Below are 15,606 nucleotides of genomic sequence, written 5' to 3'. Positions count from 1 at the left end.
GTTCTCACCCACCGTGTGATCACCCAGTCTGGAATAATCCCTATTTCCTTCAATATTTCTTGCCTCTCTCCTGGGAAATTTAGAGCCGATTCTGGCATCTGTTCCCCGTCCTCTTTTGTGAACACTGAGGCGAAAAATCCATTTATTTTTTAGCAGTGTCTACATCATCTGTCAATAAATTCCCCTTTCCGGCTCTAAGAGGTCCTAAAATTCCCTGTCCTGGCCTCCTCCTCTTTCTGCATCGTCGTGATTGTTTATCTTCACCTCGGGCCTGCTCCTGCTTTTCCCTTTGCTTCCCTTCCCCGAATCCGGCGTTTTACATCTTTTATTCCCCGTTTCCTTCCTTGCCTTTCATTTTTAATCCAGCCCGTTCCTCCTGGATAATTCCCACAAATACAAAGAGAGATACAAACACACGCCGGCAAAACTGGAGTATTTTGTTGTCAGCCTAATTTCTTCTTCCTCCTCACACTGAATCACCACGTTCACTTCCCAGAATATCCCTCTTTTTTCGGACTAGGGAATATTCAGACCGCAGCTGCACAGTAAAAGTTTGCGGGAGAAAGGAATAAATGGGAATACTCTGATTTCAGTTAGGAAGGAATATAATCTAATTAAAGCCCTGCTGGTTCCTGTTAAACCCGTGCTCCGGAGCTTTTTATTTCGCATGGTCCCGGGATCAAAGCCCGGCCCCAGTCCCGGCTGCCTCGTCTGGTGTGAGAACCGGTGCTGTCCCTAATTCCGACCATATGGCGAGAGGGATCTGCTGGCATGAGGCTGGGGAGAATTCCCGTGCCCTCCCGTCAGCCCCGTTTTATCCTCCCCACCGGAGCTCCTTCCCGTCGGATCTCATCTCCTCCGTGCCTCCGACCCAACGCGGCCGAGGGAAGAGCGCTTCCCCAAAAAGCCGCCAGGCGGGAATTAAAACCTGAACTCCAAAAATCCAGAGGACTTTTTGCTTCCAGACAAGGGAGAGGAAGGCTCACCTTTTGTCCTGGATGGAGAGGGAAAAGCCCGGAGGGGATGCCGAGAGTTTTAAGCACGGCCTAAAGCGCAGCCGGCACTAAGGCTCAGCCCCCCCGGGCCCTGGCACCGGCAGCTCCGGCTCTTTTTCCAGCACAATCCAGCCAAAGCTCCCCCAAAAAGTTGATTTTATTTATCTAACTCCTCCTTTAATTCCCCATCTCTCCATGCTGGGAAGTTCAGACTTCAGGGCTGGGCTGCGAATGCTTATTAATTAAACTCGGCTTTGTTGGACACTCTGGGCTTTAACTAAGAGCATAACAAACCCTTTGTTTTTCCCTGCTTAACGGAGCGTGACTGCCTATGGAAATGACCCACTAATTCACCAAATTTGTTTTGTTTCCCAGATTTTCCCACATGTCCATTTTCCAGCTGTAATGCAAATCTCCGCCCGCAGCCGGTCGTGTCCCCCCGAAGAGCGTCGGGACCTCGAGGTGATGCACAGTCATTAAGGGGCTGCAGCCACTGCAGCCACAACAACTCCAGCCAGAAAACCCCAAAAGGCAGGAATTCATTTCTAAACCCTCCTTTTGGGAGTGCTTTTAACTTGGTTTGCATTTTTTGTGTTGCCTTTTTTTTAAGTCGTTCTTTCGGATCGTGGAACCGTTTTTGTTGGAAGGGACTTTAAAAGTTCATCTTATTCCAACCCCTTCCCACTTCCCAAATGCAATAGATCTACAAATGGAGTCCTTTGCTCTTCAGGAATATTTTCAGGAAGTCACTTTCAGGTTTCTCTCAATACCCAAACAGTTGGGAGCTCAAAATTCCCTCTGCCCCCAGCCTCAGCTCAGCTGGAGAACAGCAACAAAAGCTCCTAGGAAAGCCAAGCTCCAATAATCCCTGGAAAAGGCAGGAGCTTGTTAACTGCTGGATTTTACTGGGAAAGCTGCTTCCCTACGCAGGAGATAGAGACATCGGAGCCTGGAGAGAGCACTGGAGCCTAGAGAGAGCACTGGAGCCTAGAGAGAGCACTGGAGCCTGGAGAGAGCACTGGAGCCTAGAAATCAGAGCATTTCTGGGTCGCTGAGAAGGCAGAGCTGGGCTACAGGCAGGAGTCTGGGATCATGGCAGGAGCCTGGGATTATGGGCAGGAGCCTGGGATTATGGGCAGGAGCCTGGGATCATGGCAGGAGCCTGGGATTATGGGCAGGAGCCTGGGATCATGGCAGGAGCCTGGGATCAACGCAGGAGTCTGGGATTATGGGCAGGAGCCTGGGATCATGGCAGGAGTCTGGGATCAACGCAGGAGCCTGGGATTATGGGCAGGAGCCTGGGATCAACGCAGGAGTCTGGGATTATGGGCAGGAGCCTGGGATCATGGCAGGAGTCTGGGATCATGGCAGGAGCCTGGGATTATGGGCAGGAGCCTGGGATCATGGCAGGAGCCTGGGATTATGGGCAGGAGCCTGGGATCAACGCAGGAGTCTGGGATCATGGCAGGAGCCTGGGATCATGGCAGGAGTCTGGGATCATGGCAGGAGCCTGGGATTATGGGCAGGAGCCTGGGATCATGGCAGGAGCCTGGGATTATGGGCAGGAGCCTGGGATCATGGGCAGGAGCCTGGGATCATGGCAGGAGCCTGGGATTATGGGCAGGAGCCTGGGATCATGGCAGGAGTCTGGGATTATGGGCAGGAGCCTGGGATCATGGCAGGAGCCTGGGATTATGGGCAGGAGCCTGGGATCATGGCAGGAGTCTGGGATCATGGCAGGAGCCTGGGATTATGGGCAGGAGCCTGGGATCAACGCAGGAGTCTGGGATTATGGGCAGGAGCCTGGGATCAACGCAGGAGTCTGGGATCATGGCAGGAGCCTGGGATCAACGCAGGAGTCTGGGATTATGGGCAGGAGCCTGGGATCATGGCAGGAGCCCAGGATTATGGCAGGAGCCCAGGATTAAGGGCCGGAGGCCGCTCCTTCTGCCTCCAGAGACGCCAACTGCAGGCTGTCACACAAAATAACTCCTTAAAAACGCTTGTTTAAGTACAAATCCCAAGGAATGTAAACTTCCCTGAAAAGTCTGTAGGACAAACTCATATTTCAAGGCTTCGCTCCTGCACATGAATTGCCACAGTCGACAGTTTCTATTTATACATCTGCTGCTGCTTCCCAAAGAAATGGAGATGTCCTTGTCATTTCTTTTCTCCGGGACCGCAGTTGAATGCTGAGCTCGGAATCCTGACTGGCAGCACTTACAAATCCATTAACTCTTGATTGGGAACGGGAATTTTTCCATCTCCGCCTTTGTGGCTCCTACAAAGCGTTTTTAAGCATCTTTCAAGGCTCCAGGAGATCATGTGGGGTTTGGGTTTGGAATACCTCCAAGGATGGAGAGTCCCTGGCAGTGTCCAAGGCCAGGCTGGATGGGGCTTGGAGCAGCCTGGGACAGTGGAAGGTGTCCCTGCCCATGGCAGGGGTGGGCATGAAATGATCCTTAAAATGCCTTCCATCCCAAACCATTCCATGATTGCACGACTCAGAAGGCAGCACAAGGCTGCTCCAAGCCCCATCCCTGACATTCCTGGACAGTTTGGGCCGTTTCCCTCCAGGTTCCCTGTGCCCCTTTCCCAGCTGCAGAGCGGGAAGCGAAGCCACCTGCCATAACAGAGGTGGTGTGAAAAGGAATTAATGTTCCCGCCGTGCCAGACACTGAGGGAGAAAATGCCGAAACTGCCAGGCTGCAATGTAATCCCATTTGAGGAAATGTTGAAATCATTCCTGCAGAAGGTTAAAAAAATACGGAGCGGGCTGAGTCAGATCCACAGCATGGAAAATTTCATCCCAAATGTTTACAGTTTAGCAATTGAAAGCGAGGCCTTTTAATGCTGTGTTGGGTAAACTTCACTAATCTGCAAAAAATTCCAGTTCTCCTCATAACAACGGGAACGGAATCAAAGCTGCCGGGATGAAAAGCATCGGCCGCGGCGATGTTCTGACCGAGACGGGGAAAATCCCATTAAAAATGGGCACGGGCACGGAGCAGCCAAGGAACACTGGGTGGAGTTTGGGGTTGTTTGGAGCACTTGGAAGCACAAACCTAAATATTCCTGCTCGGCAAAGCGAGGGGAGGGATGGAATTCTAAAGAACCGGCAGCTGTCCCACTGTGACCACAACAACCACGGCAGAGTATTCCCAGAGGAGCTCCAAAGGTCACCCCATAAATCAGTGGCACCCAGAACCCGCATCTAATGATAGAATCGTGGAATCTGCTGACTTGGAAGGGATCCACGGGGATCATCCAGTCCAGCTCCAGGCCCTGCACAGGGCAATCCCAACAACGCCAGCCTGTGCCTGAGAGCATTGTCCCAATGCTCCCGGAGCTGCTCCTTGCAGGAAAACGCTCCGTGAGAGTTTAAAAGCAAGTTCCTCCTTGTGGGAAGAGGATTTAGCAGGATAAGGTCACTCCCAAAGAGGACACCTGGGAACGGGAGTGGCAGTGGGAAGCACCAGCACATCTGGAGCTGGGGCATGGATGAGTGGTGGCCTTGGCTGGGCTCAGTGGTCTCTTTTCCAGCCCTAATAATTCCATGATCCCGTACCCATCACTTCCCATCGGGAGCAAGTCCATCTAAGCCAAGAGAACACACCAGTATAAACCAGTTCAAGCAGGATGACTGTCAGGCTCTGGACCAGAAGGAGGAGGGTGGGAAGGAAACGGCAGCGCAGCTCTGCCAGTGCCAAACCCCAACACCCCGATGTACAGGGACCCTTCTCTGGGAGAGCCCAGAGCGGTGCCAGGAAAAGGGAAATGATGAAAAGCAGTTGGAATAAGCGGAGTCGGAGCCGGCAGCCTCGTCTGAGCAAAGGGCCCTGCGCAGCGTCCCTCACTGCAGTGTTTAGATTCCTCCCAAAATCCCAGATTCCGACACGAGCGGCGCACGGCAACGCTCCCACACACCATCCCGGAACCAGAGCGTCCTGCCCGGGGCTGCTCACAGCTTCCCATTCCCATCCCCATTCCCAGAAGGCATCACGATCCCCAGCCCAGGCCCTGGGTGCTGCTGGAGCAGGAGGGATATGTGCACCCATCCCACTGGGAAAAGCCCTCCGAGGGCATGGAGCAGGACCCTGGAGAAACAGCAGGGGCTTCCCCAGCTCCTCATCAGGAACTTCGGGAACCTGCATCCTTGTTACCTAGCCCAGGTGCCTCCAGCTGTGCTTTTATGAAGCCATTATTTCTTAAATCGAGGGGAAAGGGTGTTTTCCTTAGAGCTGGCAAAAGCAGGAGCGAGGTTTCTCTGGAACGCAGGGGCAGGGAGAAGAGGGAGAGACCCTTCCCAGCTCCCCAGACTCCAGTTAAAGGCTGCACTGAGAAGCAGCCGCGGTTTCCCCTGGGCCCCGTGGCGTGAGCGCAGGAGGGAGTGCTGAAATTTCCAGGCTTTCCTTGGCTTCTCCCGAGCCTTTCACAAAGTGCCATAACCGTGCTTTGGCTGGGAACCCGCACGGACGGCTACAAGCTCCAACACCATCCAACAACTCCCAACTATTTCCCAATATTTGGGGATGAGGGATGTGTATTAGAGCTGAGGAATGATGTATCGCAGCCACAGCTCCGTGTTTCTCTTGGAGCAGGCTCAAGGCTTTAAAGGGAAGCGTTTGGTTCGCTCATGGATGGAGCACGGGCGGGATCTTGGCCCAGCCTGAGCACGACCAGTATTTTGACATCATTTATTTACTTTAATCAAACTCATTAATCAGCCTTAATTAAAGAACACAGCGATGGCTCCCTCATAAATAATCACGGGGTGTCCAAACCTTTTAGCGCAGAATCCCAGGATCATTCCAGTTGGGAAAGATCTCCAGGATCATCGGTGCAGCTGCTGGCCGATCCCCACCGTGTCACCAGCCCTGAGTTCCTCGGACAGCTCCAGGCACGATCCCTCCCACTCCACACAACATTCCCAGTGTCCCCCACCACCTCTCTCTCTGTTCCCTTTGGGATTTATTTATCAGGATTTCAAAAAGCTTGTCCTGCTTTAAAAACCCCGCTCTGAGTGTGTCCAAGGAAAAAGCCAAACCTCATTTTGCATCACAGACCCAGCAGGGAAACACGGTTACAAATATCAACTATTGATAAAATCAATGGAGGGAAAATAATAAACACCATCACAGCACAGTTTTCATACCTTAAAAAATGGAAAATTAAACCACATCCCTGTTCCCACCCTCATGCCAAGACCCAAGAATGAGGCTGAGTGCTTGAAGCCCCCCCCGATTTGATTGCTCGTCCATTGATCCCGCTTCCCCCACCCCAGTAAGGGAGGAAATTCCATGTTCTTACTTTGTATTCTGGAATTGACAAAGGGAGGAGAGAGATTGTCGTGTGAGCCGAGGTCTCTGCTCGCCATGTGGTCATAGTGAGTCCCATCTCCATAGTTCTGCCGAGAAATCGGGAAAAAACACAGTTTTACACCTTGGAACAGCATCTCCCCAACCGGGAGTCCACAATTCCCTACTCCATTTGAAGGCTGCTCTAAGGAACATCATTCCCTTGAATTTTTTTCCTGCCGACTGGTGGAATGACACATTCCGGAGCACTTTCTGTGCTGTTTCTAACATCCAGTTCATCAGAAAGAGAGCCCTGACTGGAGGCCTGGGATGGTGTTCCTGAAATTCTGTGTGGGGCAAATCAGCATAAAGCCCTCTCCGAAGAGTCTTCCTGCTTAGAACACGGAAGAAAGGCTCCGGAGGAACCAAGTCTCCCGCTGTGGAAATTCCATTCCAGCAGGAGAAAGCAAGGTCAGGCTGTTTGCGGAATAATTCCGCGACTTAATGCCCAGCCTCGATTCAAATTCCCGAATCCTTCCCAGGCTCGTGCTCCTTTTCTTTCTATCTCCCAACTTCATTCAGGGGTTTGGAGGCAGAAATAATCGGTGTGTGCCAATTCCCAATTTCCTTTTCAAAACATTTTTCCCTCGGAAGCAATACAAGTGTCAAGGGGAAAAAAAAGGGCAGGAAAATCAAACTGACAGATGGAAGCGGGAATGACGTCAGGGATGCAAAGCAGCATGGAAGAAGAAAAGGTGGTGGGATTCCTTCCTCGGAGGCAGGGATGGGGGAAATAAGGGATCCCCTTCGGCTGCCGTGAGGGGAAGGACACAGACTGAGGATGAGGAGGGGATGAAGACGGGGATCCTGCTCTTCCTCGCCATTCCAGGGCCTGGAGCTGCCGGAGTCCTGATCCTTCCAAGTTAATTGGGAAACAATTAGGAAGCAATTGAAACAAATGTAAATAAGGGCACGAGGAAGGCACTTTTTTCCCGGCCTAGGAATATTCCATGTGTTTGTAGGGAATAAACAGGGAATAATCCGTGAGCCACGGGCAGCCTGGAGGAAGGGCAGAGCTGGGATGCTCCAGCTGGGAAGTGGGGCTGCTTCCACGGAGCTGCTTTGGGCTGGCGGTGGCTCGCGAGGATCCAGCTGCGCTGCTGGAAATAACTGCTCTTCCCACCAAGGCATCCCAATCCCAAGGTGTCGAAAAAATGTGGATAACTGTCCACAGGCACAATTGAACTGACTGGGCCCAGCTGTCTCACAAATCCCAGCAACCATCGAGCTGGAGAGCGGCTCGGAAGCTGCATTCCCACAGGGAATTCTGCTCCTGCACGAGGAGCACGGGAGATGCCGTGCCCCATTCCCAGCCTGGAGCAGAGGTGGGCTGGGCTGGAGCTTGGATAGCCCAACACTCAGGGGGATGTGCCAAAATGCCCCAAATTCCAGCCACGGCCGAGGAGCAGGGTTTGAACCCCACAGCGCAGTGGCCGAGGCGGGAAGGGCAGGGATGCGGCTGCTCCGGTGACAGCCTTGGTATCCCCTCTCCAGCTTGGTCATGGAATGCAAGCCCCAGCACGGGGATGGGTGCTGGCCCTCTCTCCTCAGACTTGGGAACACCTCTCCTCCCGAAAAACCCCTACAAATCCAGCTGCAGAGAGTGAAAGACTGGGGAGCAGCCTCTGCTCCCCTTCGGGGTGGGGAGCTGATAGATCCCAGCAATAACGGTTAATTAATATTCATAGAAATCATGGAATCATGGAATGCTTTGGGTTGGAAGGGACCTTATGGATCAGCTCATTCCAACGCCATTCTGTGGGCAGGGCCACGGCCCCCTCGCCCAGCTTCCCACGGAGCCAAACGCACTGCCAGGCTCAGGTTTGAATATTAAAATATTAAAACATGAAAAGAAGCCACTTTAATGAGAATCCAACTTCCCAGGCCGGCTTTTCCGCATGCTCCGCGGCCGGCTCAGCCGAGGATCGCACGTTTCCATCTGCAGGAAGCGTGGCTGGGGGATAAAGATTAGATTCTACTTACCCGGGATGGACTCGGATGTCCTGCATTCCCCCAGGACCCTGAGCTAGTTCTGTCTTCTACATCTGGGGACAAAAAAGTTCTTTAGGCTTGGTGGAAATCATTCCCGCCTTTTGTGAGGGCACTGGGAAATTAACGCTTCAAATTAATCTCCCGGTGCCTTTAATTAAGAGCCAGGCACGAGGAGCCGAGGCCAGGAAGTGGCTCCTGACCCCCGGCTTAAATGAACTCATTGAAATTCACGGCGGGAAGGAGCCGGACCCTCAGGAATGCTGAGGTCTGAGCAGCGAAATTCCTTCCTGGCTCCAAAGTGACTTCAGTGAAACAGCTCCCATCCTTCCCAAGTCTCCAGCAGAAAACAGGGATCGACAAACACTTCAGACAGCACGAAGGCGGAAGGGAAAGTACAGGATGTGTGTTTTACCCGCCAGCATCACCCAAGGAATGCAGGAGGGCTGGGCCACATCCCTGCCTACAACAGGGAATTGGGAATTGCCATTCCCAATACTCCGTCTCTGCTTCCCACTGAACGCTGTGGGATGGAAGGGATTTTAAGGACCAAGCACTTCCATCCCCTGCCACAGGGATGCCTTCCGCTATCCCAGGTTGCTCCAAGCCCTGCCCCACCTGGCCTGGAACGCTTCCCTGGGCAAACACTGATGGACTAGGCCACACTGCTTAAACCCACGCTTTGGCCACGGTAAACCCACCCAGGTGTGAGGATCAGTGGGAATTCCAGCTGGAGGAACCGAGCAGGTCATGAGCACTTAAAATCTGGGTGCTGCCACTGAATCCGGGCGATTTCCAAGATTCCAAACCCGACACATTTGCGGAGTTTAATTCTTTCCCCCAATTAGGAATTCTATTCTCTCCATAACAGATGAACACGTTAATAGCACGAGACACTCGGAGGTAAATATTTAATTAAGCTCCAGGAAAAAAAAAAGGGAAAGAAACTGTGGATCATTTACCTGACAGATCCGATCAACCATTCCATTAGGTTAATTAGGCAGATTTTTAAAAATCAGTTGTGTTATGTAACAGGCAATTAACTCTGGGGAGCCCCGATCCGTCTCCTGCTCCAAATCACGGGATATTACCCCATTGATTCCGATGGGCAGCGTCCCAGGCCGGAGCAGGGCTCCCAAAATCCGGCAGGGAGCAGGAGGGCTCAGCCCTCGGGAACACGGCCCTAGTGTCCGTTTTCAGTGACACTCCAAGGAAAGAAATCACAGACTCATGGAGTGGGTGGGGCTGGACGGGATTTCAGGGATTATCCAAGCGCACTGCCAGCGTGGGCAGGGACACCTTCCACCAGAGCCGGGTGCTCCAAGCGGGAACATGGCCAGGAATGGGGCAGCCACAGCTTCTCTGGGAAGCTGTGCCAGTGGCACCACCCTCAGAGGGAGGGATTCCCTCCCAGTAGCCCACGGATCCCTGCCCTCCTGCAGAAAGGGACGAGCCGCGACTTGTGCTGGAGTTCCATCCCAGCCGCCTCCCAATTTTCCTGGTATTCCACCCGAAAAGTGCCAACTACTCCCGACCCTCTGCGAAGCATCAATGAGGAGCCTTAATGAAGTAAGCCTGACGGATAAATCCATTTCTTTCTCCCTAATCAAATCCAAGCAGGTTGACATAACCCAGGAACTTAATCCAGTTATTCCCTGGTAATTGGAAAAAGGCCCTTTAGTTCTCATTAAAACAATCTTTGGGGATCGGCAGAGAAGGCGGCTCCAGCTTTAATGCTTCCCGAGAAAAGCCCCAAGATCCAGCCCCCTTCAGGAACCCGGATTATCTAATTCCTCCATCGGAGCCCAACATGGAGTTGTTGTTTCCGACCACTCCGACTTTAGCTGAGCTCCAGAGGGAAAGAAGGTGGAAACACAGATCCAGAACAAAGCAAGCTCCAGCTGGAGGAAAAAGCAGGAGTTTTGCAACCTCCTAAATTTTCCGCTGGGATACTGAGAACTTCACAAGGTCATGGAATCGCTGTCAAGGTCAGGAGAGACCTTCCAGAGCCCCTGGTTTGGTGGAAGGTTCCCTACCCATGGAAATGGATGTGACCCGGAAGGTTTGGAAGCTCCTAAGCCTCATTCCAGGAATTTCTTACGGCCTCTCCAGGGCTGGATTACTTTAAGGCAGTGAAACCCCAATGACACCAAAGTCAAGGCAAAAATTCCCTGGTGCCTTACTCTCGGACCTGGATTTATCCCAACAAACTCCAACGCTTCCGCCACCAGCTCCTGGAAATTTAAGCACTGGGATATTCCCATCAGCAATTGTCATGGGCAGGTTTGGGAATTCTCCTCAGGAAATATGTGATAAATCAGGTGGGATTTACAGGATCAGCCAATCATTAGGAGGGACCTAAGGATCATCCCATTCCATACTTTCCACTCCGCCAGGCCACTCCAAGCCCCACCCAACCTGGAACGGGGCAGCCACAGCTTCTGTGGGCAACCTGGAACAAGGTGAGCCTAAGAAAGGCCATGGGATTTGCAGGAATTGTGTCCAAACCAGGGAGGGTGGGGGGACATCCGGGACTGCCGATTATGATCATATTCCAACATGATAAACAGCCACTTTGGGACTGCTGCTTCCCAAAACACCTTACACCGGGCCTGCTAATCCCAATTAACTTCAACACGCCTGGTTGGTGGATTGAGACCTTTCCTGCTGTTTTGCTCTTCAAAAGAGCTTGGATTTATCCGAGTATTAGGCTGAAAAACTACATGAAAAAACCGAGCTCAACAAAATACAGAAGAAGGATTAAAGAGGAAGATCAAGGGAAGAAGAAACCTGGATATTTGATAAGCTAAAGGACTGGAAAATTTAAAATGCACATCCATTGATCCCATCTTTTTTTGAAGGTTTTGCTCTAAATATCATCAGGACATGAGAAGAAAAGCCCAAAACAACAGGCAGGGAGGTGATGTGGAAGAAGGACGGGATGAAGGCCTCCAATACTTGGAAAATTCATTTCTGGAATCAAACAGGCATTTCATTTTCTGCCTGAATTTCCAAAGCTTCCACAAATATCCATGGAGAGTTGGAGACACCACTCTGCAACACCAGCAGCGTAAACAAACCTGAACTGTTCCCAATGTCATATTCCCAACAAAGAATTCCATTGTGCTGCTGGGGGCTGAGCTCATAATTCCCCACATTGTCCCGGGAGCCAAACACAGCTATTTTCCAGGACATAGACTTTGTGTGCACGGACGCAGCTCTCCCAGCTCTGCTCCATGCCCTCATCCCAGCCTTTAATCCGCTCTTCCCAAGGCCAGAGGGCACCTCCTGGCTCTCTGCACGAGGCTGGGGCTGCTCCTGGAAGTGTCCGAGGCCACGCTGGATGGGCTTGGAGCAACCTGGAATAGTGGGAGCTGTGCCTGCTCCCTAGAAACCCTTCCAGCCCGAAGCATCCGGTGATTGCTGGTGTGGAACACTGGGATGCCCTGGGAGGGCTCCTGACCCCAGGAGTCAAAGGGGACTTTCTTATTTTAGCCTTGTTTTGTTCCCTTGCTGGGAGAAATCTGCACCAAGCTTCAGCATAAATAAATTCCCAAATTTCTGTCATTTGGGGAGCCGATGAAAACAGGAGCTTTCCAAGGAACATCAGAACGCAGCCGGAATGTTCTGGGAGATGCTACAAAACACTGGGGTGATGCTACAAACAAAACACTCCTGGGATGTGGAAGAGAAAATCATTTTACCACAGAATTCCAACTTGGAATAATGCCATATTCCTCTCTCCTGTTTGTTCCCTCGCTCTCCACAACTCCCTGAGAGGACAGCGGAACCAGCTGGGGACTGGGCTCTGCCCCCAGCAAACAGGGACAGGTTGAGAGGGAAGGGCTTCGAGCTGTGCCAGAGGAGAGTCAGGCTGGATATGAGGGAACATTTCCTCATGGAAAGGGCTATCCAGCCCCGGCAGGGGTGGAGCCCCCATTCCTGGAGGGATTTAAATCCATGTGGATGTGGCACTTGGGGACACGGGGCAGTGCTGGTGCCCCTCCATGGTCTCAGAGGGCTTTTCCAACAGCAACAAAAGAATCCCTATTCTTCTCCCCCAAAGTTTCCCTAAAGCTCTTCAGGCTTCCCTGAATCTCTGAGGGAATGAATCCCACCCTTTGGAGCTGCTCCTGCAGAGCCGCAGAGATTTATGGATACTCATGGAAAAGCAACTTACACCCTCAGAGTTGGATCAGGCATGGAGAGGAGGAAGAGGGAAGGAAGAGGGAAGGAGAAGGGGAATGGCCACCTCTAAACCCAGTGCTGTACTAAGTGAGAATTCCCTGCTGCCCCCCAGCCTTCTCCAGAAAAGGAACCGAAGACTGGAATGGGAACACGCAGCCCTGGGAGCGGGTGCGGGTGACATCTGACTGGGATGAGGAACGCTCCAAGTGTCTCCCAGCTAATTGTGCTTTGTAATAGAAAAGCTGAAACGAGGATAAAAAAAGCCTGACATGCCCATGAATGCCAAATGAATTCATCCCGCTCCGCGCGAGCACGGGGAACACGGATTAATTCATCACCGTGGGATACACAAAGCACTCCCACCCGTCAGAGCCGGGAGAAAAGGATTCCTTTCCTCGGGATACACACGGAGCTGGCCGCAGGTAGGGCTGGCCAGAGCTGCGCTCCCTGGGGAGGAGCTGTCCCGGGCACCCAGCCACCAACAGGGACACGGTGCCTCTGCCACCCACTCCTTCCCTAAGGAATCACCAAGGGAACCTCCTAGCCTCAGGAGTTCATTGGGATTTCACTCCTTTCCTCGAGGGCTTCTGCTCTTCTTACAGGCTAACAGCGAATACCAAACAGAACCATCAACCCCAGAATGGTTTGGGTTGGCAGGGATCTTCGGGATCATCCCACTCCACCCCTTGCCATGGCACACCTCCCACCAGAGCAGGTTATCCAAGCGCTGGCCAGCCTGGCCTTGGACACCTCCAGGGATGCAAGGACATCCACAGCGTGGTCCAAGGTTAGATCCAAATGTAGCCACAAAACCTCTTCCGGCTTCAACACCTGCACAGCTGCTCCCTGCCCTTCCCTGGGTCCAGCTTCCCCAGATCCAGACTCTGGGGCCTTTTCCCTGGACTCTTAACTCCACAACTCCACTGCACTCACTCATAATGGAAGCCTGAGAAACTCCCTGGCACTTGAGGAAAACTTCCCCTCTCCGGAGAACAGCTGAGCCACGACTGCAGCCCTTGAAGCCTCTGCCAGGGATGGTTTCCGTAATGCCGGCACTTGATTTTGTGCGGAAAACTCACGGAGCGAGGGGCCCTTCAAGGCTTCTTCATCTCCTACCTCTGAGCTCTGCCCTTTGCCCCTGCAGCATCTGCTCCCTTTCAACCTGCCCATATGCTCCAGAGAAACTTCCAGAGCTCCAGCCTGTTCCTGAGAAGGCAGCAATTCCTTGCTGACGGAACTCATTAAAACTGAACATCCTAAGGAACCACCTGGAAGGAGAAGATGGAAATGCTTCTGTGTCTCACCCTCCTGGCTGGACACGAGGCCCATGCCTACACTAAGGACAAGTTTGGGCACCTTACTGGAAACCCACTGGCTTTAGATCATCCCTCAAATCATCATCCTAAATCAGAGAACGCCGCTGGAATTCCAGCTGGGAAAAGGCCCTGGCTTTCTCCAAGATGTTTGGAGCACATTCTGTACTTTTTCAACCAATGGGTCATTAAGAACTAAATTATCCTTAGGAGTGTCTTCTGAAAGGAATAAATGACATCCCTGCACCAAGGAAGGATAAACTCAGCCACATCTCCCAGAATGTGCTGTAGGACCCCGCTGGAATATTTGTCCCTGTCAGTCACTCACCCCGACAGTGCAAACCAAGCCCGAGCTCAAGGGGTGGAAACTTTCCACCCACCCGTCTGGAGACAGTTCCTCTTCAGCCGCCCTCTGCCCCCGAGGGGTGCATTCTGAATCAGAGGGGCTTTCCTGCAGAGCCTGGGGGGAACTCCCAACCTTCCTCCCCTCTGCTGAGCAAACCCAGCCCTGGCCCCACCCCAAAGCTCTGAGGGCAGCTCCGAAGAGCTTCCCAAAGTGTGGATCCAGAGGATCGAAGGATTTCTGTGGAAGCTGCTGAGCTCCCTGTGACGGCCACGGAGGCAGAACGCGGGCGACCGGGGCCCAGCACATCCTGTTTACAGCCTGGGCTGCTTCCGAAGGCATCCAAGCATGGCAATTGTTGTCCTTCGGAATATGGTAATTGGGATATTTTTACCGAGCTCCAGAACATATTTACAGCCCACAGCAGACTTTCAACAACAATGCAACTTGGAGAGCTGTAAATATGGGACACTCATCCCCAAACACCCAGCTATCCTTCAACACGTCTTGGCATTTGGGACAGCAGCTCCATTCAAAACATATGGCAGGGAAAGCTTTCCCATTCCAAGGAACGAGGGGCTCTGCCCCCTCCTGCTTTCGCTTTCGGGGCACTTCAGGGACTCTGGCCCGGATCTCCACTCCCTCCCTGTCCAGCTGGAAAAGGAGAGGGCAGATTTCCACCATGAAAAGCATCAGGATGGCCAGGAACATGCAGAGGCAGCACTGGGGGTGGACAAGGCCACCACACCAATCCTAACCTGGGCAAGAGCTTAAATCCATTACTCAGTTTCCCTCAATAAAATCCTGAACAGTTTGGATTGGAAAGGATCTTAAGGATTCTCTCATCCCAGCCCCTGCCATAGGCAGGGACACCTTCCATTGTCCCAGGCTGCTCCAAGCCCCAGTGTCCAGCCTGGCCTTGGGCACTGCCAGGGATCCAGAGGCAGCCCCAGCTGCTCTGGGCACCCTGTGCCAGGGCCTGCCCACCCTTCCAGGGAACAATTCCTTCCCAATATCCCATCCAGCCCTGCCCTCTGGCATTGGGAAGCCATTCCCTGTGTCCTGTCCCTCCAGGCATCCCTGTGGAAAGGGCAGGTCCCTCTCCCACCAAGGCGTTGGCAGCATTTGAGGGGATTTCCACAAGTCCACGTACGGAGCTGGAGCCGTGGAGAGGCCCAATTTATTTTAATTATCAGTGTTTAGAAGCGAGTAAACAAAGAGAGATGGGTTTAATGAAAAGGGACGAACAGCATGGGAGCAGCTGGAAGGGGTTTTTTCTATCCCCACTGCTATTTTATTCCAGTCTTTAGTCACTTCTATCCCCAAATAAAGCAGTTTTAATCTAGGCCAGAAATCTAAGACCAGTTTTTATTCACATGTGCAACTAAAGCTGTGGACTCTCCATCCCTGGAAGTGTTGGA

The 15,606-nt window shown here is 52.5% G+C and overlaps 1 protein-coding gene across 9 annotated transcripts in view; it reads right to left on the bottom strand.

Moving 5' to 3' along the window:
- LOC125320304 (transcription factor 4-like) overlaps positions 1 to 15,606 on the bottom strand; it is a 148,266-nt gene that overhangs the window by 100,364 nt on the left and 32,296 nt on the right. For 3 of the 9 annotated variants that reach the window (XM_048292473.1, XM_048292475.1, XM_048292471.1), the window contains exons 3-4: positions 8,336 to 8,397; positions 6,306 to 6,405 (exon numbers count right to left, since the gene is read on the bottom strand). The exons of 5 other annotated variants lie outside the window; for them this stretch is intronic. In XM_048292473.1, coding sequence (XP_048148430.1) covers positions 6,306 to 6,405; positions 8,336 to 8,361 — 126 coding nt within the window. In that variant the 5' untranslated portion in view covers positions 8,362 to 8,397. The remainder of the gene's footprint in view (positions 1 to 6,305; positions 6,406 to 8,335; positions 8,398 to 15,606) is intronic. One more of the 9 variants, XM_048292472.1, reaches the window with a different exon arrangement.

Source organism: Corvus hawaiiensis, chromosome Z (assembly GCF_020740725.1).
Source record: "Corvus hawaiiensis isolate bCorHaw1 chromosome Z, bCorHaw1.pri.cur, whole genome shotgun sequence".
Lineage (NCBI taxonomy): Eukaryota > Metazoa > Chordata > Aves > Passeriformes > Corvidae > Corvus > Corvus hawaiiensis.
This window is presented reverse-complemented; position numbering and strand designations above follow the sequence as displayed.